The sequence below is a fragment of the Spermophilus citellus genome, assembly GCF_964194105.1.
Source record: "Spermophilus citellus genome assembly, chromosome: 10".
Lineage (NCBI taxonomy): Eukaryota > Metazoa > Chordata > Mammalia > Rodentia > Sciuridae > Spermophilus > Spermophilus citellus.
Genome location: NC_138197.1, coordinates 51,750,988 through 51,775,992, shown reverse-complemented (window position 1 = coordinate 51,775,992; position 25,005 = coordinate 51,750,988). Strand labels below are relative to the sequence as shown.

The 25,005-nt window shown below is 37.4% G+C and overlaps 1 protein-coding gene across 4 annotated transcripts in view; it reads left to right on the top strand.

Moving 5' to 3' along the window:
- The window catches only part of ITPR2 (inositol 1,4,5-trisphosphate receptor type 2), a 502,163-nt gene that overhangs the window by 142,681 nt on the left and 334,477 nt on the right, over window positions 1–25,005 (top strand). For all 4 annotated transcript variants that reach the window (XM_081311949.1, XM_081311950.1, XM_081311951.1 and 1 more), the window contains 10 exons: window positions 1,704–1,803; window positions 2,335–2,495; window positions 10,631–10,772; window positions 13,011–13,172; window positions 18,058–18,230; window positions 19,333–19,452; window positions 19,582–19,767; window positions 20,857–21,108; window positions 21,740–21,884; window positions 23,143–23,293. In XM_081311949.1, the coding sequence (XP_081168075.1) occupies window positions 1,704–1,803; window positions 2,335–2,495; window positions 10,631–10,772; window positions 13,011–13,172; window positions 18,058–18,230; window positions 19,333–19,452; window positions 19,582–19,767; window positions 20,857–21,108; window positions 21,740–21,884; window positions 23,143–23,293 (1,592 nt within the window). The remainder of the gene's footprint in view (window positions 1–1,703; window positions 1,804–2,334; window positions 2,496–10,630; window positions 10,773–13,010; window positions 13,173–18,057; window positions 18,231–19,332; window positions 19,453–19,581; window positions 19,768–20,856; window positions 21,109–21,739; window positions 21,885–23,142; window positions 23,294–25,005) is intronic.

The following is a 25,005-nucleotide window of genomic DNA, read 5'->3' as shown; positions in this document are numbered from 1 at the left end:
ATCCACTTTCCCGATGCTTAAAATGCAAAGGAAGACCACTGTATACAAATGATATCTCCTGTATAATTCAGTGCAGAAGATAAGTGGAAGACCAGAGACATTTCAAAAATTTTGGTTATTTAGATAAGAATTGGATGCTTATGCTGGGCCCAATGGTGCACCCTTGTAATCCCAGCTACTCAAGAGGCTCAGGCAGGAGGATCGCAAGTTGGAGGCCAGTCTCAGCAGCTTAGCAAGATCTTGCCTCATGATAAATTAAAAGGACTGGGGAAGCAGCTCAGTGTAAAGTACCCCTGGGTTCAATCTTCAGAATTGGATACTTGTCATTTTAGATTTTTGCAACTCATTTTCTGTTTATTCTACTTGTGTGAATGCAGAACCATATTGTTGAATGAATCTCTTTCCCTGAGGTCACTGGTATTTTATTTATTTTCTCTTATTGGCCAAAATGTTGTACATCTTATGTTGTATGATATGTTTATGTTTAATCTTTATACTTAGGAACTCTAAGGCAGAAAACTTTATGGGCTTTTCTTTTAATTAGTCCTATACACATATTTTTTAAAGAAATAATGCTAATAAAAGATTCAATAAAAATGGTAATATTTGAGCTGGATGAAGGTCTAGGTGTGCTTTTCTGGGCACTTTCTCAATGGTCATATGCAGTGAATTTTTGTTAATCATGATTCATGGAATTAGCAAAATGAGCCATTAGCAGAATGAACCATTGTTCATAGGGGAAGTATAGGGATATGTTCTGTTAGTTTCTGGTCATTTTAATCAGTCAGTACATAAACTGGTTTTGTGTTCGTGCCTGTTTAAAGACACCTTATTGTCTATGTACTGTTGATTCATTAACATAGACCTTATGGAAACAGGACTATAATTCAGGCCTACGTGAAGCTTATCTAGCACAAGAATTTTCTTCAGTCATATCACAGGAATGGTTGATAGCACTTCTAGAATGGGGACCATTTTAAACACCAAAATCTCCAATGAGAAGCATAGAAATGGAAAAAAAATATGGCACTAAGTAGACTGCAAAGGGAACATGTATTTACAGTAGAGCTGGAACAAGGAGGCCAAATGTCACCTTGCTGGACCTCAGCTTGGAAATGTGCCTGTTGGATGACTCAAATGCTTTGTCACTCTGCACATGTCCTCAAATGACCACAAAAGCTCTATGATCTTGGGGTTACAGATAAATTTCAGTAAGTAGAATTTACAAGTATAGAATTCACAAATAACGGGGATCAACTGTACATGCTTTCACATGCAGATGATTAAGCTACACAGGAGACAGCTGGCAGGAGCAGTTCTAATGGAGGTGGTTACTTGATCAGTGTTCCTTTAGTGTGCATCAAAATTGCCTGAGAAGCCTATTGAACTACTAATTTGGGGGCCTTACCCCCAGAGTTTCTGATTTAATGGACTGGGATAAGGTCTCAGAATTTACATTTCGGCTAAGTTCCCTGGTGATGTTGATTCTGCTGATGTTGACACTTTGAGAGAACTACTGGCCTGGGTAATAATAGTATGCTTGCTTTGAAGTAGTCTAAATTCAGAATTTTTTCATAATCCAAATGTATCTTGATAGTCTAAGATATATTTATGTTCCTATCATACATGAAACTGTAAAATATGTCAACATGTTAAGTGTACAAATTTGTTACAGTCTTGTCTTTTATATTGTTTTCTTTTAGGAACTCATATGTTCGGTTAAGACATTTATGCACCAACACATGGGTAACCAGTACCAGTATTCCTATAGACACAGATGAAGAACGACCTGTTATGTTGAAGGTAAATATTGCCAAGAATGGTTTAATTTTTTGTCAAATGTTGTGTTTGTAGGATTTAGGGGGTTTCTGACATGTTCCTTAGAATCCACCTTCATCAACATTAGAGATTATTGTAATTAATTTCATTGAGTTCTCATATCTGCCACTTGCTGAGGTAGCGGAACCATATGGGTTGGCTGTAGCAGGACTGTCAGTCAGGAGGCCGTAGTACAGATTCCAAAAAGAATGGGAACAATATTTGGGAAGAGGGTATGATTTCAGGATTGCCTCTTCTGTGCTCTGTTGGAACTGAAGCAAAGGACAAGGGTGGAAGGGACAATTTTTTGGTACTTTGGAATCAGGGCAGGGAATGGGCATGGAAATCACCGAATCTCTGCATTCTTTCCCAGATAGTGATGCATGTGGGAGTTACTGTGTTTGTATTATCTATTCTTGCCTTATATTTCTTAAACAGTACTGACACGTGTTAGTCTTTGAAGAATATTGCATAGTTATTTAGCAAAACTAATCTTAATGAAAAAACACATTCCAGATTGGAACCTGCCAAACAAAAGAGGATAAAGAAGCATTTGCCATTGTGTCTGTCCCACTGTCTGAGGTCCGAGACTTAGATTTTGCTAATGATGCAAACAAAGTGCTAGCAACCACGGTTAAAAAGCTGGAAAATGGCACCATAACTCAGAATGAAAGGAGGTTAGTAACTTTTTAAAATGGCTTTTAATCATCAAGAATTAATTGTCAATTCTTGCTGTATACCTTCAGTGAACAAGTGACTCTAAGAGAATAATAATAGAATATTCTTGGTAGTAGCACAATTCCTTCTGAATGAGGTGAGGACTTAATTTCTCTTGATCATAATGAGTGAATGAAAAGTAGTGAGTTAAAATCTGATGGAGTATTTGCTTTTTCCATGTCTTGAAAATAGTAGTTTGTAGTTATTCTTATTTTTATAATTTTTTTTAGTTGATGAGGACCTTTTATTTTATTCATTTATTTATATGCGGTGCTGAGAATCAAACCCAGTGCCTCGCACATGTGAGTTAAGCGCTCTACTACTGAGCCACAATCCCAGCCCTGTAGTTATTCTTTGATCTTTTCTTTTAAAGGGCTTCATGATACCATTTGTTGCATTTGATTTGATATTTGGTCTTAGAGTTTAATGTCCTAAAGGAAGTTTTATGTTTTTCTGGTCATTTTTAATTCATGACACATTTCTCAGCTCTAGTATTTCAAAATGAAAAAAAAATGGATTACTAGAAAAAAATCTGCAAGGCATAGCTTTCTGCCCTTTTAACTCATTCAGAGAAACTGGATCCTTGGTTCTCAAACTGGTTTTGGAAATAAGTGAGAGAGAGGATGAAAATGATAGCTAGAAATTATTGCATCTCTACTTGGAATCAGGTACTGTGTTAGGCATCACACATGTATTTTATTTGATCCTTCAAATGGTCCTGAGGTAGATATTCTCATTATATATAAAGGAGAATCAAGAGAGTGAGCAACTTGTGTAAGGTCACGTAAGTAATAAGTGGGGGCTTCAAATACATGTAGTTTAAAGTCTGTGTGCTTTTCAGCACATCTGAGCACAAATGTCCTATTTTTCCCTCTTCATGATTTGCAACTTATCTTTTAATTTGAACAAGATAAAGGTGTTTACCAAGCCAAGGCATTCATGCATTAGAACTCTCAGACACAGCTGGTGAGATGATAACTGAGATAAGCACCTTGCAGAAACTAGTTAAGTTAAAGAAGTAAACATCCTGTGGCTTGCCAGTTTCACTCTTGGCTGAATATTCTTGAACATCTGTCCAAAAGGAGCTCCTCCATATGTGCCACAGAACACATGCTCAGGAATGTCCAGCCTTGTTCTAAATACTCCCAGACTGAACTCTGTCCACATATCCATCATCCATTAAATAGATGATTAAAGTCATGATCTGTTCATATACTGGAATACAGTATAGCTGTGAAAATTAAAGAACTACATCTGTGTGCAATGCTGTGAATAAACCTAACCATCTTTAGATTGAGCGAAAATGAGACACAACAAATGCATTCGCTGTCACACTATTTGTAAGTTAAAAAACAAGCTAAATAAATGCACCTTCTTTAGGGGTGTTTTGGCAATTGGAAGGGCCTATAAAGACTTTCAAGAAAACCATTGTCACAAAATTCAGTTGGGGTTTCCTCTTAGAGGGGAGGCAGGAGTTGATTGGTGAGGGAAGGAAGGGTTCCTGTAATTGTCTGTTGCTTGCTCTGGGTGGTAGTGTCATGGGGCTCACATTGTAAGTATCCCTTAACTAAACATGTATGTTTTAGAGACTTTTAGGTATGTATCTTATAATACAAAGGAATAAAACACTAACTTGCTTCCCCCTGTCCGGCTCCTGTTGATAAAAAAAAAAATCATAAATATGCAAACAAATGAAATAGCTGGTTCTCAGCTTTCTCTGTTCTTTCCTCTGCTTTTCCCTTGACAGACCTGCATTGGAAAACAACTGTCGTGTATTCAATTATATCTCTAGCCCTGTTGGAGGAAATAAATAAAGGCCAGAAGCTGAAGCAACTGCCCCACTTTTATGGAAAACAGATAATTAGATATCAGAGCTCAATTATGACAGGAAATGGGTTCGAATGTGCAGATAGGAATTTTTATTTGCCTGAGATTTATCTAATTTCATTTGATGAATCCATTTCTGTCTCTGTTCCTTTCACATATGCATAGAAATTTACTAAGCTCCTCTTACAATTCTAAGCATGAAGGTATTCACTGAAGAGAAGGACAAATAAAGATTCCCATTATGAGTGCTCCACCATCACTGGATGCCACCTGGCTCAAGTTGCTCTTTCTCCAGTTACTGGAGGGGACCTTCTCACTAGATGTGTCCAAGGAAGGTGGTGGTCTAGTAGTGAGCAGAGGTCATGCATTTTATTTCCTCTGCTTCTTTTATCACTGTTTTTAGAGTGAAAAAAAAATAGCAAAGAGAAGACTTTGCCTGAGAAATATGAAGTTGCACTTATTGATCTTAATTTAGTAATCTTAGAAAAGCCATTTCCCATCAAAATGCATTCAAAGCTGCCTGTCAGCATAGTAGAGTTTATTGGCATAGTTGAATGCATCTATATTATTTTCTTAGTTTTGGAATTCAATAAAAAATTCTTTCTGAAAATAACTGACAACCCTGACTTTTTCCCCCTATGGAGAATGAAGTTATTATTAGATGTTCTTTTTACTCAAAACCAGGAAGATGATACAAGGTCAAAGGGAGGGTATGAGAATATTGCAGGTCTGTCTCAAAATGCCTGTGGTGTTGGAATTCTCTCTTTCTCCCTTGTAACCCTCCATTTACTCAGCCCAGGAAAGGACTCCAGAGGCACAGTTGCTGTGTTGTGCTCCAAGATGCTCAACCTTAGATAATTTTCAGTTGGATTTTCTGCTTGCACTTTACATAGTTGCACCAATGAAATAGAGGTATTAGGAACATGTTGGAGGGGAGAGAAAGGAAATATGAAGGACTGTTGACTGCTCGTGCAGACCTTGAGGAGGTGACATGTACGCTCCTTAATCAGAATTTCTGTAGTGCATTGTACATCTGAGGGAGCATGTTTTACCTGCATAGGCTTTGTATGTAGCATCCATTGTTTACAGATGTAATTAACTCAGAATTATGTCAGACATTTTCTCCATGCATGCATGTATGGTACTAATAGATGCTGAAGGTCTTAGATTGTATGTGTCTCCACACAACTTATAGACTTGAAGTCAGGGTCTTATTCCTCATGGTGAAGCTCAGGATCTAGAGAGGTCATCCAACAGGGGATCACCAGGTCAGATGTCTCTGAGGTTGCTTTCCACAGCATCATCATTTTTCACCAAATGTTATCTGCCTGATATTACTATTGCAACACCGGCTATCTTTTCTTTATTATTTACCTGGTGCCTCTTTTTCAGTGTCCCTTAATTTCAGATTTCCTGGTCATTTTGTTTTAGTTATGTGTCTTGTGAGCAGCAGAGACCTTAAAAGCTTAATCGAATAGTCTGTTTTATTTTGCAAGTTTAATTACTTTGCATGCAATAAATAATGTCTTTGGACTCATTCATATTTTTTACCTAGGGTAGCTTTCCTTTTCCTTCCACTTCCTTTTTGCTTTCTGTTCGATGGATGAAGGTTATCTCTCCCTTCCCTTCCCCATCTTATCTTTTCTCTACTGATTCAGAAGCTTGAGGTTGTACTTCTGTTTTTTGGCAAGTGCTCTGAAATTATTTTTTCTAAATAACTTTATTTATTTTTATGTGGTTCTGAGTATTGAACCCAGTGCCTCACATGTTCTAGGCAAGTGCTCTACCACTGAACCATAACCTCAGCCTTGAAATTATTTTCTTTCCATTAAAAAAATTTTTAGTCATAAATGGACACAATATCTTTTATGTATTTATTTTTATATGATTCTGGGGATCACACCTGTGAGACAGGCACTCTACACTGAGCTATAGCCCTAGCCCCAAAATTATTAATTATACATTTTCTTATATATTTTTCCTTATAAAGCTTGAAGTTATTAATACTTTTTTCTTCTTATCATGGGAGAAAGTGCCTCAGCACTGCTTAGCTTATGCACTGATAGTCTCCCTCCCATCATTCATGAAGCATATGCCTAGAACCACAGTTCTGTGTTTATTCATTTGCAGTTTTATTTTATATTTGATACATACAAAAGAACAAATGTGTCATATAAATTGTGATGTAAGATCCTTTTTGGGGGGTACTGGGGATTGAACTCAGGGGCACTCAACCACTGAGCTAAATACCCAGGCCTATTTTATATTTTATTTAGAAACAGGGTCTCACTGAATTGCTTAGTGTCTTGCTTTTGCTGAGGCTGGCTTTGAACTCACGATCCTCTTTCCTCAGCCTCCTGAGCCGCTGGGATTACAGGCATGCACCACTGCACCCCCTGAACCATCTTTTTTTTACTGAGAAATTTAATTTCTAAAAGTTGTTTTCCAGTGATTAATTATCTCTCTCTACTTGCTTTTAATTCTTGCATCTCATTTCTCTCTGGGCTCACTTTTCTTCAGTCCATTCAATAGAGCTCTGTTGGGTTATAATCTTTAGTCTTCACATATATAAAAATGTCTAAAATGTTTTTATATTTCCTCTACTCTTTTTTCCCCTCTTTCTCTCCCTCCCTCCCTCTCTCTTTCTTTCCTCCTGGGCATGGAACCTAGGGCTTAACATATACCAAGCAGGCGTTGTGCCTCTGAACTACGCTCCCAGCCCCAAGTTTTGCCTGTACCCTTAAGTGACAATTTGTGTATGAAATGTTAGAGTGACAACTATTTTCTTATAGTATTTTATAGCTATAGTTTAATGATTTTCTGGAATCTTTTGTTGCTCTTAGGAAATATGCTGTCAATTGTTACCTTTGTTGTCTTTTTACCTTTACTGGTAATTTTTCTTTACTGTCTGGTAATTTTGTAGATTTTCTTCTCTGTCCTCAATGTCCTAATGTCTCGCTATGTTTTCAAGGGGATGTTTTATTTCTGTTCTTCCCCCTGGACAGTTAGTTTAATCCGAATATGTATGTTTTCCTTTAATGTTAAGTTTTTCATCCACTTTCCTTCAAATATCGATTCTTTCCATTTTTCTCTTTTCTGTCAAAACACCTATTAAATACATATGGGTTCCTCTTAATCATCTTCCTCAACTCCTAATTTAATCTTTTATAATTGCCTTTTTAAGTCTCTCTATTCTATTTATATTCATTTTTGATACTATCTTACAGTCACTAACTGTTCTTAGAATATGTGCAGAATAGTTTACCTTCATCAATTAGACTTTTACTTAAGTGATTTAAATTGTGATTTTTTAGATTTCTATAGGTTCTTTGCATATATGCCCATTCTTCATTCATACCAGCATTTTAAAATGTTATATAGTTTTGGTAGATACCTACTTTCTTTATCCATTGGAGGACCAAAAATAATACTTATTTAAAAGTTATTTTGAAATTGTTCTGTTACTTGATTTTATTGGTAATGAATTGGTCTCCCAATTCTTTATTGTGATGGCCGTCTTTCTTAATCGGTTTCTTTCATGTGCTTTGGAATTTCACTCTTTAGTCTCTTTTCAGGTGGGAGGTTTTTGCTTTTCCTCCCTGTGTTCATTCATTTTCTCTTTTAGCTTTGGATTTTGTCTCCCTTCTCCCACTAGCCCAGAGCTGGGTCTGGCATTGAGTGCTGAGATTTCAGGTCCTCTGGTGATTAGTGGTCATTGTGATCACAAGTGGTAGCCCAAGTCCTATCATGTGCTTTCTGTTCCCTTCCACTACCAGAGCCTAGAGGGACCACTGGATTTGGGGGGATATTTGAAGAGGCAGAGAACCCCAACTTTATTCCCTGCTTTTATGTCTTTAGTGTCATCTCTACTATGTGCTTTCAGTTCTGGCTACCTTGTGAGAGTTGAATGTTAGCCATGCTCTTCATTGTGTTATTCTTATTTGATTTCTGATCCATGAAACTTCTTATTAATGTCTTCAGATGTGCTGTGTCATATATATATATATATATACACACACACACACACACAAATGTATATATATACACACATGTGCACATACACATACACACACAACACACATATACATTACATGCTTATGTACATCATTATTGCTATACCTGACAGTCACACAGAAAAAGTTTTCTTCTAAATTTTTTTTTAGTTGTAGATGGACACAATATCTTTATTTATTTATTTTTATGTGGTGCTGAGGATTGAACCCAGTGCCTCACATGTGCGAGGCAGGTGCTGTACCACTGAGCTATAGCCCCAGCCCCAGAAAAAGTTTTTAATAAACAAAAATTAGTACAATTACATGAGTTAGAAAGGTGTAACCACCCAATACAGAACTGGAGTATGAAAAAGCAAACCAGTTTTTTTTTTTGGCCATAGATGGGATGCTTGAGATGAAATATTAAAGAACACAAAAACAAAAACCAAACCAAACGAAAACCAAATATTCATATTTTCTGGCCTCCCTCACTCCCTCGTTGGGGAGGGCTCTGCAGCTTGGGCTTGTGTGCAGTGATCTTTAGTCAGTACTTAATTTTCTTCATCATCATTCCATTAACCATTGGGAGGTTTCATGGCATTTAGAAGACTTTGAAGCAGAGTAATGTTAGTAGATCACAAAGTTGGGCTTTCTTAGTTATCTAAATATCTAATTAGAGAAATAGAAAGAGAAAATGAATATTGATAGTTTTAAAAAGAAAATAAATGCAAGTATTTATGGTCCAGCTGGACTTATATTGAGCAGATTGCAACCTAGGTTTAACTAATCTCAGTTTGCTGAAGTAACCTGAGCTCAAAAAAAATGTTTTCTGTTTTAAGAAGAACTGAATGACTTGGAAGACGTTAAGTCATAATTCAAAAGAAGTTCACATCATATTTAATGCACATGTGTTTTTTTTAATTTCTGTGGTTGCCTTCTAAGATGTCAGTGAATCCTATCAGCTAGACACATTTTCCAAAGAACTGAGTTAAAATTTAAAATAGGAACACTAAGGAGGCATAGGATCCTTGGAGATGGGATCAGGATGTTTCCTGACTAAATATATTCTAACAGTTCTGTAATAGTTGAGACACTTGTAGTTTTATTATTAATATGATCATGATGTATCATGCTAATACTCGTGAATGATTATGCTACCAGTACATGGAGGATGCTAATTTAAATATTTTTTTTGTTTTACTATAAAAATCATATCTATAAACGAAATAACAAGTTTATTTCATCATTAATAACTTTCAAAATCTCTTTTAAAAATACAGAGTTCAAATAAGTTTACCAGTGTTTGTAATAATATGAAGCCTGGCTGCCTCCATCTACCTACCAACATAAAAAATTACAAAGAACAGGCAGAGGAAGGAGGGAGCAAAAAGTTAAGTAAGGAGGAATTTTCAAAACACTTCAGGGACTAAATGCCACTCAAGTTCAAGTAATAGTTATAATAATAACAGTAACCAAAATATCAAGTTACAAGTGAACATTGGTGTTTGGATTTAGAATACTATGGTTTTTATAGAACAGTTGATACTTTCATAACAGTGTCTAATTGCTTACTTGGTTTCTTTTCAGAGATTGTTTAAATTTTTCTCCTCCTCCTCCTCCTCCTCCTCCTCCTCCTCCTCCTCCTCCGAGGGTTGAATCCAGGGATGCTTAACCACTGAGCCACATGCCCAGCCTTTTAAAATATTTTCTTTAGAGACAGTGTCTGCCTGAGTTGCTAAGTGTCTCACTATGTTGCTGAGGCTGGCTTTGAACTCACAAACCTCCTGCTTCAATGTCCCAAGCCACTGGGATTACAGTCATGCACCACTGCACTCAGCATTTGTTCTGTACATTAGAATAAATCGAAACACAGTAGCTTGAGTGAATAGTAAAAATAAAGTTTGAATTTAGTAATTTAGAGGGATAGCCATTTTCTCTGAAATGGAAAAAACTCTACTTTGCTGATCAGTCATGGAAAAGAATCTGGTGGTGTTATCTTACCAGCTCATCTGTTGTGGAGGCACCTGGGACTGTATTTCACAAAAGCCTGCAAATACTCAATTAGACCTAGAGGCAGAGAGGCTGTAGTAGGAACTGGAGAAGGAATATTATTATAAAAGTTAAGGTAAACAGTAACTGCATTAGATATTATCTTTTATTTATTAAAGATCTGTATTATCAATACTTTGTTTTCCATTGTTTCAGTTCTTACATTTAATAAAAAGAAAATCCAAAATTAAGCCACAGAGTGAAATTTCCTTTTCATTTTATGATAGGTTTGTAACCAAATTATTGGAAGACCTCATCTTTTTTGTTGCTGATGTGCCTAATAATGGACAAGAAGTTCTGGATGTGGTTATCACCAAGCCGAACCGAGAACGTCAAAAACTAATGAGGGAACAAAACATATTGGCACAGGTGAATTTTGTTATGAAGCTAAATTTGCTTATTTTGTTTTTTAAATTATGGTATCAGGAAAGTCCTTGTATTAATTATCTATTGCTGTGTTATAAATGACCCCTAGACAGACACTTACTGAAGTTTCTGTGGATTAAAACTCTAGGAGCAGTTTAAGTGGGTGTTCTTGCTGAGGGTCTTTCAGAGTTAGTCAAGGAGTCGGTGGAGCTGCCATCATCTCAAGGTTGAGAGGAGACATGAGAGAAGATGCACTTCCCAGCTTGCTCACTTGGGCCTCTCCCAGTGGAGTCTCCAGGGAGAGGAGGCAACTTGCTTCCCTTAGAAGTGACTGATCCAAGGGGCTGAAATATTAAGGGGATGTGGCTCAAGTGGTAGCATTCTCACCTAGGATGTGTGAGGCACTGGGTTCAATTCTCAGCACCTCATAAAAATAAAATAAAGATATTGTGTCCACCTAAAACTAAAAAATATTTTAAAAAAAAGAAGTGACGGATCCAAGAGGAAACAAGACACGACCCCCAGATAGGAGCCACAGCCCTTTTATGATCTTATCTTAGACATCACATGTTATCCATTTTGCTGTATTTAGTTAGAAGAAAGTTAATAAATTCAGCCCATAGTCAAAGAGAGAAGATTCCATAGGATGTGATTATCAGGAGGCAAGGATCATCTGGGATGGTCTCAGAAGCAGCCTACCAAAGATCTCCAAAAAACCTTTGTGGTCAGATTCTCCAGAAACTGCTGGCAAAAAATCTCTAGGTAGAATTTCTAGATGAACTTGGAAAATGCCATTTCCATCCTCTTCCTACTTCTTCTCTTATCTTCTCTAGGAACACTGGTTCATAAGTACACCATACAATATTCTGATTTTTTTTCCGTGAGAGTTTAGAGCTGCTCCTTTATTATATCTTCCTGAAATTATTTATAATACACCAGTGAATCAGTTCATTTCCTGATAATATGCACATCTGGACATGTCCTTCTTTATATGTTATTTTTTTTCCTTGTTATTTGCTACTTAAAGTAATGGGCTTTTGTGTGAATTACATATGGACTCAAGGAAGATACTTAAAACATAACTAACAATTATGTTAGTAATATACACGTTCTTGTTGAGTTGAGAAAGGAAAATAGTAGACACAGTATATAGTATATATAGTCAATATTTTTCTCAAATAATGGGTTATAAATCTAATTGGAGCAAAGCATTTTCTGACATCAGCAATGCTTTTATACAAAACATTTGATTTCAAAGACGTTTGGGACCTGGTATGGATTTATTAATATTTTAACCAACATATTTTTAATTTCAATCAGATTTTTAATTTCAGTGTTATAAATATAACATGCAAAGTTTAGTAAATATACAATTATTGAAGAAATGCTATCACATTTCATGGGCTCCACATGAGAATTTCTTTCCATTTTGCTTCTTGTGTTGATGCTCATTCCCTTGACTACCTGCTCTTTCCTAGTGGTTTACTCATCCTACCAGCTAGTCTCCAGGTGAGCCTACCTGCTGTCTTACTCAAAGCAAATTTTATCCTCAATGCTTTCCAATACTTTCTAACTGCTAACTTTCTTACAAACATCTGGCTCACTGGGTTCCATCAGCTGCCCATGTGGGTCCTTATTTATTATATTTTAATTCTGATACATTCACTGACTTGGTCACATCTTTGTATACCATGAACAGTGAATTTACTCTTTTAGAAAGAGTTATATTTGGGTGCTCTGGTATTTAGTGCATATATATTTAGGATTGCTATTTCCTCTTTCTGAATTGACCCTAGGAAGATGTAAAAGTTATATTTGGAAGCAATTTTCTGATGTAAGTTTCAGATAAAAATTAAATGGTTTCTTTATATTATTTTGATTTGGGGAAGTTATAGAAAATAGTAGGAAAATACCCAAAAGCATACAGAAATTATATTTAGTTCATCTAAACATGCAGCTTGGTACAGCTGAACATCTTTCTATTTCCCAATTTAAAAACATATAAATAAAATTTAGCATTTTATTTAAACAATATTTTTGTCATTCACTTTAGGAATTTAGCATTGATTTTCTGTTCCTTGAACATTCTAGTCCTGTGTCCTAAGTAGTTTCAGCCCTTTACATTAATTCTACTCAAATGTTACAAAAGTGTTTTGAGCCAATGTTCTTATTTGTAAAAAAAAAAAAAATGATCATAAAGCATGTTTATTAGAATATGTGATTTTTTTTTATTCCTGATAGGTATTTGGGATTCTTAAAGCACCCTTTAAAGAGAAAGCAGGAGAAGGCTCTATGTTGAGGCTTGAAGACCTTGGGGACCAAAGATATGCTCCCTACAAGTACATGCTGCGGCTCTGTTACCGCGTCCTCAGGCATTCGCAGCAGGACTACCGGAAAAATCAGGTCAGAGGTGGCCCCCATTCTTAATTCTGTTTCACATATGAAGTGTGAGCAGGGTTCTTTTCATTGCTGTGTAAAGTGTAAAAAAGTAGGAATTAGGACTTTCACTTTGCAATGAAGTGTTTTATATTGGCAGCACAAAAATGATCTGTAAGTATTTTTGAGCCAACATAGTTATTTATTCCTCTGTATAAAATCAGAATCCTTGCTTGAGTGAGGATATCCTGAGTTCTTATGTGAACGTATTAACTTCTGGGCAGGAGGGGTACTGGGTCTATTATGTAAAGAGGAATGGAACATTTCTTGGCTTGAGGAACTTGCAAGGTACAGCCTCAACATCTGTGGCCAAGGAGTTTGTTTTCTAGTGGAAAACATGTGGCATGTGCATCTGAAGTGTAATGGGGAGACAGAGGGGAGCAGAGGCAGAAGACAAGGATGGAAATTCTCAAGAGGGGGAGCACTGTTGTGGCTGGGGAACCCAGGACAGATTCCTGGAGAAGAAAGCATTTGAGTAGGATGAGAATCATTCTCATAAATTGGATGGGAAAAGCGATTTTAGGAACAGAGACCTTTGAAGAGAGCATGATGGATGCTAGAAAGGGTACTTTAGCCCTAAGATATTCCCAGCTGAGGAGGACAGGGAAGCCACGTGGGATGCAGCTAAAAGTTGTTGGCTCCTAATGAAATTTCTTTCAGGTCTCATTTTATGTTAAAAGTACATAATATTTTGCATTGTGTTCAATAATGTGAATGTTTAACATAAAATTGTTTAAAATTAATTATCATTTGGAAAATTAGTTTCCATGTTTCTCTTAACCAGGTGGGCAGAATACACCGCCATAAGTTTTGCTGAGGAGGTTATTCCATGAGGAATGGTGTGGGAGAGGGCTGGGGGAGGGCCTAAGCACCCCACAGCCTGTGGTGTCAGTCCTGCAGGGTGGAGGTTGTTAGGAATATTTAGTAGTATTTTAGAGTGCTCACTTTGCATTAGGCTTAGCTGTAAGCAATTTTCACAGAATAACTCAGTTTAGTTGATACTAAGATGAGGAATTGAGAAACAGAGAGGTTAAATAACTTGCCTAAAGTTGGAGGTTGTTCTTTTTCTTTCTTTACAGTATTGGGGATTGAATCCAGGGCCTCATGCATCTTAGGCAAGTGCTCCACCACTGAGCTCTCCACTCAGGACTATGGTTATCGCTCCATCATTGTGTTATTGCCTCTAGGTAGTTTGAAAGTATTTTGGCAAAAAAGAATACACACATACACACACACACACAGACACACACACACACACACACACACATATATATATATGGAAGGATGTATTAAATAAAATATGTTGGCTTTGGAATTCTGTTCAAAGATTAATAAAGATCCAAAAATATGTAAAACAGATCAGCCAGGAGATAACTAATATGGGAAAGAATGGAAGCAAGGGAACAATGTACACAAATCCTTAAATATTTTCAAATGTAACCCCAGAAATAAGCAACTTTCTTTCCAGTTGTAAATGTTATCTCTCGAATTAGGCCTGCAACTTCACTACATTCCTTTAAGATGGCAAGATAAAAGTGGATAGAGTTGTTCATGTTTCATTGGAGGAAAACTCAAGATCCAGAATGTTAAATGACAGACCTTGGGCTGGGGCTATAACTCAGCGGCAGAGTGCTTGCCTAGCATGTGTGAGGCACTGTGTTCGATCCTCAGCACCACATAAAAATAAAACAAATAAAATAAAGGCATTCTGTCCATATACAACTACAAAAAGAAAAAAAATGACAGACATTCAGGCATTCAGAGAATCTGCATTGGAGGTGCGTGCTCTTCTGAGAGTCTAAAGTCTTCAGAGGGGGTCTGGAATGAGGCTACCCAGCATATTTTACTTGTCTTTAGTTTTCTTCTTGGGTCTGAAAAAACAGAGTAATCCCTTCTCATCCACAATTTTTATCTTCTTTCCACTAACCATGGTCAACTTTGGTTCAAAAATATTAATTGTTAGATTCTAGAAGTAATTCTAGAAATATAGACATTACTCAACTGGCTGCTCAATACATAAATCTATCATCTTAAATCACATTTATTATAATATCTTATTGTGAATATTCTATGTTATTCATTATTATTAATATGTTACTATGCCTGATTTATAAATTAAACTTTTATCATAGGTGTGTATGCATAGGAAAAACAGTTTAAGTTGGGTCTGGTACTGTCCATATTTCAGGCATCCACTGTGGGTCATGGAATGTGTCCCTTGGGGAAAAGGGGAGATTACTATGCTTTGCTAGATAGGCCACCATGCCACCCATACAAGTCGTGCTGGATCATTAGAGAATGAAATTAACAGAAAGAGTTCACAGGTCTTCAGCGTCCCTGGGGCCCTCAGTCCCATAAGGTCAGGATGAGTGCCATCCTTGAATGTGCTTAGCCTTTGGAAGGCTGCTGAGGATCCATCCTCCTGTTCTCCATCCCTGCCATGGGCTTCAGTGCAAGACGTCCTGGAGTTGGTCGCTCCCTGTGGTAGGTTCCCAGGCAGCACATCTTAGTTGGTGTCCTTTCTCTGGCATGGCATGTTCAGGTTTTCTCATTCCCTCAGTCTTAACTGCACCCAGGCTCCTTGTGGTGTGTGGAGTTTCACTCTGAAAATGTTTCTAATGAACAAACACTGCAAGGGCCACATATACACATGTGCACACACCTCTGCCTAATCACATGATTCATCCCAGGTAATTCTGACATGCTCTGGGGACCTGGCCTGGGTTTCTGTGCATATATGGCTGTGGGTCAGTTTTTTCTTCCTCTCCTTTCCCCAAGTTTTAGATCATTGAGCTGAGGAAGGAACGAAGAAGTCTGTGTTCGTTGAGGGTTGGATTTTATTTTCCCTCACCTCTCCCTGTGTGCTCCAGTGGAATCTCAGTGGTTGTTGAAAAACCTTTTTATCACTTCTTTTTGAATTAAGAATGCTTGATAATAAGCATAAAATAGCTTTCTGATGGTTTTAAGAACAAAGTTTTTTAAATGTAGGAAAAAGGCCTACTTTTTTGCATAATTACCTCATTTTCCCATATCATCACCTGTACTTTACAGTATAACAGAGTTGACTCATGACTTAGTGCTCACCCTGGTCTTTAATGGTGTGTCTTTGTTTGTTATTATTTATAGAATTTGATAACCCTGTAATTTCATTTAATTATTCACCAACTTCTTGGAAGTTTGCCCAATATTAGAGTATGACTACAGTGGTCATAAAAGTGTGTAAGTCAATACATATCTTTAAAATGATACACCAACAGAAGACATTTACTTTACTTAATTGGCTACCAATATACAAAGTCATCATTTTGAAAGACCACAAAAATGCTGCCTAGAACATAATTAGATTTGTGCAAACCAATACCATTTTCAAGGAATAGATACATTCCAGTAAATTTTGCCTGAGGCAAAACCACTTTCTAATCAATACATTCTCCCATCTTAGAAACAGAGATGCCTTCCCAAGGAGAATACCCAGGAACTGGAAAACATTTGATTGTAGAAGGTTTCAGCTCACTAGTTCTATTGTTATGTGAGATGTGTTGCTTATACACACAATATTAAAAATGAACAATAGTGACTGGGAGTATAGGAGAGTTAATGTGAAGAGTAAGGAGCAGAGTAAGTAAAATTTAATTGAAACTCCTGTGGCTTTCTCTTGTTCTTAGTTTTTGCTCTTTACCATAACTCACAAGGACTCTTTTTTTGACTTACCTCTCCAACTCCAGCCCTTGCTTTCCCCTGCTTGCTTCTCTTTCACTACAATGGCCATCTCTTCTTTGTAGAACACAAGAAGTTTAGTTCCACTACCACAGGGCCTTTGCACTTGCTTCTTTCACTGCCTAGAGGGCTTCTCTTCAGGTCTTCTCCTGGCTGCCTCCTTTTGATCATTCCCACAAGGGTGCCCATGTCCTTTCTTTGGCATCTCCCATCTAAAGTTGCCACTTTTCTCATCCTTCTGTTTTTTGCATTTCACTTATCAATATGTGAAATGAGAGTATATTTGTTTGCTCACAGGAATGAAAGCTTCATGATAGCTTATCTGTCTTGTTTACAGCCATACTCCTAGTCTCCCAATCAGTACCCGGAATTTTTGAGGCCTCTAAGAAATTTTTACTGAATGAATGGATCTGATTAGCAACATGGTTGATTACATTATCTTATTTGGTTGCACTGTGTGTGTGTGTGTGTGTGTGTGTGTGTGGTACTAGGGATTGAAATCAGGGCCCCATGCATGCCAGGCAAGCATTCTACCATGGAACTACATCCCCAACCCAGTTTACATTTTAATGATAAGAAGTTACTAAGTTTTTACAATTATTTTGAAGAAAAGATCTTATAGATCATTGTAGTTTATATACAAGAAAGAAATCAACCCAGATCTATCTACAGTCTTCAGGTAGATGCATAGATCTCATGTCTCATGAATGAGATATCAAATAGTTATTTTTTTTTTCATCATTTTGCCAAAATCACTGGTCATGGCTTTTGGGGAGACTCAGAGAAAGAGCCTCTGTTAGGCTGATGAAATCCTAAGTTACCAAGTTGTAAAGATTTGTTATTTTAATTATATTTATTTTTGGTTTCTCACTTACAAGAGCTTAAGCATGCATATTAAAAATCATTTTAGCAATGTACTTTTTTTGTCATAATTTAAATTATATGTATACTGATATGTTTTAATTGCCTTCCTCAAAAAGCTCTACTTTTTAAAGAAATATTTACTTGCTTCTCTTTTGACAAAATTTTTAGAGAGTTTTCTGTTGTGAATAAGTTAACTGTGTTGCTAGCCCTGTGAGGACCTTGATTTCTGAGCTGTTTGGCGGCACATTCTGACAGTCTTTCCTTTTTGCAGGAGTATATTGCTAAGAATTTCTGTGTCATGCAGTCCCAGATTGGCTATGATATTTTGGCAGAAGATACTATCACAGCTTTGTTGCACAACAACAGAAAACTACTAGAGAAACATATCACAGCAAAAGAAATAGAAACATTTGTCAGCTTACTCAGGAGGAACCGGGAGCCAAGGTTTGAAGTGGTTTATGTAGTGTTCTTTCTTTTCTAGTGGGGACTGGGGCTTTTGGTTTTATTTTTAGAAATTTTAAAAGTTAGAATTCTTTGGTAGCACTAACTTTCCTGGTCAAATTCTGTTGGGTTTATTGCTATATAGTTATTTCTTTGTTAGAGATCAAAACCCTTTGAAAACTTATATTTGTTTATTTTTACCCTGCTGGGACTTGAACCCAGGGCCTTGCACATGCTGGGCAATGCTCTGTCACTGAGTTACATCCCAGAACTAGGCTTATAATTTAATGTACTTAATTTCCCTTCTGATAACTTATATATAGCTTTCAAAATATATACACCATCTCATTTAAAATCTTACACATTCTCATGAAGAATACTGGTTATCTTTTATTATCCACATTTTATTTTTTTTTGTGTGTTGAGAATTAAATACAGAGCTTTGCTTATCCAGTGCACATACTCTACCACTGAGCTATATTATTCACATTTTTGAAATGAGAAAACAAAGCAGTATGCCCAAGAATGCCCTGATAGGAATAGAATATGAAGTAAAAGTAAATCTGGGGATTATGGTTCTGCTTTGATTTCGCCATACTGCTTTATCTGAGGGAAATGAACATTGGCAATGTTTTCTTAACTAAGTAGTATAGCAAATAAATACTAGAAAGTAGAACTGGTCCTCTCTCTGGGCCAGGCCATGGTCACTTTCATAAAGCATGTGCTATGTCCTGTTTTACTCGGTACAGCCATTAGCTTTGATCTGCTTTTGTTCTGAGATCAATCCTGGGGACTGTCACTTTAAGGCAGATAAATGATTTTATAAACATAAGTCACCATGCTGAGGAAAGAATGTCACCAAATAAATAGAAGTAAACATATCCTTTGTATTCAATGAAGGTTTGTATTAAATGAAAAGAATGGAGTGTTTAATTTGTTTCTAATGATGCAGTAGAGAAGGAAGACATTAAAAAAATGTCACATGGAAAAAGTATTAAAAATATAAAAATAAGTTTCTTGTTATATTCCAAATTATATTTTCATTGTAATGATTTTGTAAAATGCTTCGTCTTCATGTTCCATTTAATTTTTCTTCTCTTGCCAGGTTTTTGGATTATCTGTCAGATCTGTGTGTGTCTAACACCACTGCCATCCCTGTCACTCAAGAACTCATCTGTAAATTTATGTTGAGTCCTGGCAATGCTGACATTCTCATCCAAACTAAGTAAGGCAGATAGATAATGGAGGCATTTTTTTTTCTGTTCATTATTTTTTAAGTTCTGTAGTTTTTTTTTTTTTAATCATAGTTGTAAGCGTGCTTCCTGATAGATTTTTGCATGTTCCTGATTTCAAGGCTGGTCTCCATGCAAGTAGACAACCCCTTGGAGAGCTGCATCCTACCAGACGACCTGGATGACGAAGAAGTCTGGCTGTACTGGATTGACAGCAACAAGGAGCCTCATGGCAAAGCTATTCGGCACCTGGCTCAGGAGGCAAAGGAAGGCACCAAAGCTGACCTGGAGGTTCTTACCTACTACAGGTGAGGTACTATAGAGTCATCATTCACTCTTTCGCATATTCTTCGAGAGTGGATTCTCTGAAACCTCTAAAAGTTAGGTCTGTGTGAAGAGGAGATTTTAAAAGTCATTCCAGAACTAGGGGAGCTGAAATGTTTAGGACTAACTACGTCAAATAGTCAAAAGGAAAGTTGGCGTCTGTGTTTTCCATGTACACCACTTGCCGTTCCCTGACTTTTCTCTAGTTTGGAGTTTTGTGTAGTGGAGTGTTTCTGTTTTCAAGTAGAGAGGGAGACAAGTTAGGATCCAGGGCACAAATTGAGAGAGCAGCAGAACCTGGGCTGAGAAAACTGACCTCACTGTGGGGTGGCCACAGAGGAGGGCAGCCAGTAGTTTATACCAGCACTTTTTAATACCTGCTGACCTGGGCTTTAGAGGAACTGGTGCCTGTAGTTACGAAAACTCACCGATGTACAGCAGAAGTACTGAAGGTCGTTCCCAGTGTCAGTATGTTGGGGACAAGATCCTAACTGGCATCTTTGAGCTTAAGGGATGAAAACAGAAGGCAGCAACCCAGGGACCAGTTTGGCCCCAAGAGGCAGGAATCAGAGAAAAGCAGAAAATGCCTTCATTCCCTGGTTTCTACAGCTACAGCAACTCTTCATCTCACAGGCTGACTCTTCATCTCAGAGGCTGACACTATTTGAACTGACCACATTTGGTTTGGGAACTGTGGGAGCAAACTTGGCATGTAGACCCTAGAGCCCTCAGCTGAGGGAGGCTGGGGATGGGGCGAGATGATGTCATGTGACTTGTGCTCCCTGGCCTTCCAGCCTAGTGTCTTTGTAATCCCAGGAAACCTGGAACACAGTGACAACCTGGGCCAGACACACGCCACTGGAACAAAGAGGAGAAATTACAATAAAGGGGCAGAGAGACAATCTCATGTCTGTGTTCTTATTTATCACTTAAACTTCCACTCACAGAGTTTGACTCAGTATCACAAGCACTTGGAAATACAGAGATCATCAAAATAGACATTAATTTTTACTATGAAGTTTAGGAGGTTTATCAAGATAAAATAACAATGTAATATGTCTCATATTTTTAAGGTACCAGCTAAACCTCTTTGCGAGGATGTGCTTGGATCGCCAGTATCTGGCCATAAATCAGATTTCTACACAGCTCTCTGTAGATCTGATCCTGCGGTGCGTGTCGGATGAGAGCCTCCCGTTCGACCTCCGGGCATCTTTTTGTCGCCTCATGCTCCACATGCACGTTGACCGAGATCCCCAGGAGTCTGTGGTGCCTGTTCGGTATGCCAGGCTCTGGACAGAAATCCCCACAAAGATAACGATTCACGAGTACGTTGGGAAACATTTCTCAAGACTATAAATTTAGCAGTTGAACTCAATATCAAATGTCTTTAATTTTGAGATGAAATACAATGGAAAGGCATGTGTGTATCCTAAGATTGTTCATCTTCCAAGAGCAAATGAGATTTTTGATTTTTTTTTTTTTTTTTGGTACGGGGGATTGAACCCAGCATGCTTAACAACTGAGCCATGTCCCCAACTATTTATATATTTCATTTTTTGAGACAGGGTCTTGCTAAGTTGCTGAGGCTGGCTTTGAACTTGGGATCCTCCTGCCTTGTCCTTCTGAGCCACTGGGATTATAGGCTTGTAAGATATTCTTTTTGAGAATAAACTGACAATTTTCATTGATAATAGAAACATCTTTCTGGAAGCCAGTATGCAGAAATAATAAGAATAATGATAAGCTAAAAGCTTGATATTATAGTTGACTCTGATTTAAGTACATTGTATGTGTTCTTTCTCATTTCACAATGGCCCCGTTTTATAGATTCAGGCATGATACCTGGAAAGGTTAACTGATTTAACAAGATCATCAAGTGAGGAAATTAAAGTACATAGCTTCCTGTTTTTAAATTATTATAATCAGTTTAACTTGCCTTATCTTCTGTCTTTCCAGATATGATTCTATAACAGACTCTTCCAGAAATGATATGAAGAGGAAATTTGCACTAACGATGGAATTTGTTGAGGAATACTTGAAAGAAGTTGTAAATCAGCCCTTTCCTTTTGGGGATAAAGAAAAAAACAAACTAACATTTGAGGTATTTTTAAATGGTTTCTCATAAAGTAATTAAATGTTCCCTGTCAAAAATTAGATACATTAAGTATCAAAGATTTTTTTTCCCTTTGATATTTAGGGTGTTTCAGTAATTGGATAGTTTAGTTCATGACTACATGATTCTCTGCATTGATAAAATATAGATTTGGTACTTTGATGAGATACCAAAATACTTTAATATCTATTAATTACTGTTTCCCTTGATTTTTTGAATATGTTATCTTTGTTACAGTTGATAAAAGGGGATACTTTTTCATATTTTATGTTTGGATGCTTTTTTTTCCCCCCTTATCTTCACAGAGGTGATATTTTTAGGCTCGTTTTACTGAATTGAAATGTTGTCAGTGATGATATCATTTTGGGAATGATGCAAACCTAGAGGATGCTGTTACAGGATACCTAATGTATTAGCTCCCTATTGGTGTGTGACATATTACCCTCAAACATAGTAGCCTAAAACAAAAACATTCATTTATTGTCTTACAGTTTCTAAGAGTCAGGATCCTGGGAGTAGCTTGGTAGTTGTGGTTCAGGGTCTCCCAAGAGGGAGCAGTCAAGATGTTGAGCGAGATGGCAGTCATCTGGGCTAGATGGTCTGCTGCTCGTGATTATTGGTAGCCATGCTTTCTGGCTGGCTTTTGACTAAACGCCTCAGCTTCTTCTTTCTGGGAGCTGACTATACCCATGACATGTCACTGGCTCCCTGCAGGGCAAGTCAGGACAAAGAGGACTCCAAGATGAAAGTTGCAGTCTTCTATCATCTGATCTTGGGAGTGGCATGCCATCACTCTGCTGGATTCTGTTGGTCACAGAGACCAACCTATACAATGTGAGAGGACCCTGTACAGTGGGGGCCGCATCCTGGAGGCTGCCTCTCATACTTGCTGTGTCTCATAGTATACAGAAGACTGAAAAGCAGAATAAGGAACATGTATTTATGGGCAAGTTTCATGGATAATATTTATTTGCTGAAGTAATTAATTTAACCACTTATTAAGTAGTGTCCTACTGACTTAAATGAGCTAATATTCAATAAAGAGGTAATAATTCAAATAAATAATAAATAATTCAAAATAAATCAAAATTTAAGAGTTGCTTCTACAGGGATTTTAACTCCTAGGTATTAAAGAATTAGAAAGTTTAGCAATATCTGAACTAATTCAGATTTTAAAATGCCAGTGTTCCTAATGTTCTTCTTTTTATTTCTGCCTTCTTTACGCCCCCCCCTTTTTTTTATTAAGGTGGTTCACCTGGCTCGGAATCTTATATACTTTGGATTTTATAGTTTCAGTGAATTATTAAGGCTGACAAGAACACTTCTGGCCATCCTAGATATTGTACAGGCCCCCATGTCATCGTATTTTGAAAGATTAAGCAAATTTCAAGATGGAGGTAAGAACTTCTGAGACATACTATAATTTTTTTTATTACATTGAAGTAAAATAAAAATCAAGTCTATAGAGCAGTGGTTGGTAACATGCACTTTCTCATACACATGCACAATACGTATGAAAAGTAATCTTGCGACCTGGCAGATGGTAATGGGGGATTCACAAGTATGCTTCTTTGTTTTAATGCTATAGTTTCAAAAGACAAACTTATAAGATTGAATTCCATCTTTAGCAATGAATGTTATCACCGATCCCCCAGTGAAAATGTTATATGTTAAAAGAATAAAAGCATCTTACTCTTTGTGATCATTGTGGTATGTGTCATAGGGTTTGGAACAGGGCATCGGCAGATGCAAGGATACTGGCTAAGGTCTTCCTAAGGGAGGCTGAGTATACAGCTAGAGTGGGTGGCAGTGGGTGAAGTGGAGGAGAGGGCTCTGGAGGTAGAGTGCCTGGGTTCCCTTCCTGCCTGTGGCATTATAACTTATTTTCTCTTTGATTTTCTTTTCTCACTTGAGATATAAAAATGACAATTATAGAATTATAGTGTCTTTCTCAGAGTTTTCTTATGAGAAGAACATATTGATGTATTCAGTAAACTACAACAGTGGCTGTCTCATAATTCACTAAGTCTTTTTATAAGGGTGATTGCCTTAGGTTGAGTATTGAAAGTGCCCTGAGATGGAGAACTTTTTGTGGGAAGCTTGTTAAGGGGTGTTCTCAGGATATACACCTGTAAGGAAGTGAGAAAGGTCAGTTTGTGCAGATCAGAGGGACCAATGTGCAATGCTTGAGACCTCAGCTGAGCTGGAATGGCCCTATGGGGTTGTCACAGATTAAGGCCAGGAGCCCAGTTTCTATCTTAGTGTCAGCCAGCCAGTGGCTGCTGGCTTCTCATGGAGTAGGGTGAACTGGGCAAGTAGCACTGGGTAAGTGTGCCGTGGCCAAGAGTAGTGCTTAGTGCTCACTCCGCCCTGAGCAGGCAGCAACCATGATGTCTCTGCACTCCTCACTGGGGAAGAGGTGCCTCAGCTCTGAAGCAGGGTAATAGGGGAGCACAATAGTATCCCCTGCAATAGCCACTGCAGGAGGAAAAGGTGGAACCAGAAATCTAATTTCTGACATTAGGAAGAAATATCTAATTAAGAATTATAAATGAGGTACTTACAGGTAATCCAGAGTAATTAATTGCTGCTGCCTAAATCTCAATCCCTTTTTATCTTCCAAAAAACTGCATTGATCAATAAGAAGCAAATTCAATCACATAAATCCTTCACCTTCAGCATCACTAGAGGCCAGTGGACAGCACAAACTTGAGTTACTGTAAATGGAAAAGTAAATATCAGTTTTCGGTAGAGCTACCTCATGAGCTCCCACTACAGGCCACAGTCAGGGTGTCTGGAAAAAAACAAAAGAGATAAGAGGGTATTGTGAGAAAATCACCCTCAGAAAGAGACGGTGTAAAAATACTGAAAAACAAAACAAAACAAAATCCAGTAGATATGAGCACTGACTAAAGAGAAAAAGGGACTGTAGCAGTTCTGGAGCTTTTAGGAATGAATGAGCTTAGAAGTAGGGAGAATCATCTTTTGGAGTCTTCTATATTAAAGGAAAGGAATCAAGATAGGGTCACCTAAAATAGTACATGATAAAAGTAAGCCAAGAAGTTGAAAGATAAACCTCCTTTATTGTCCCCGCCCCTGAAAGCCACTT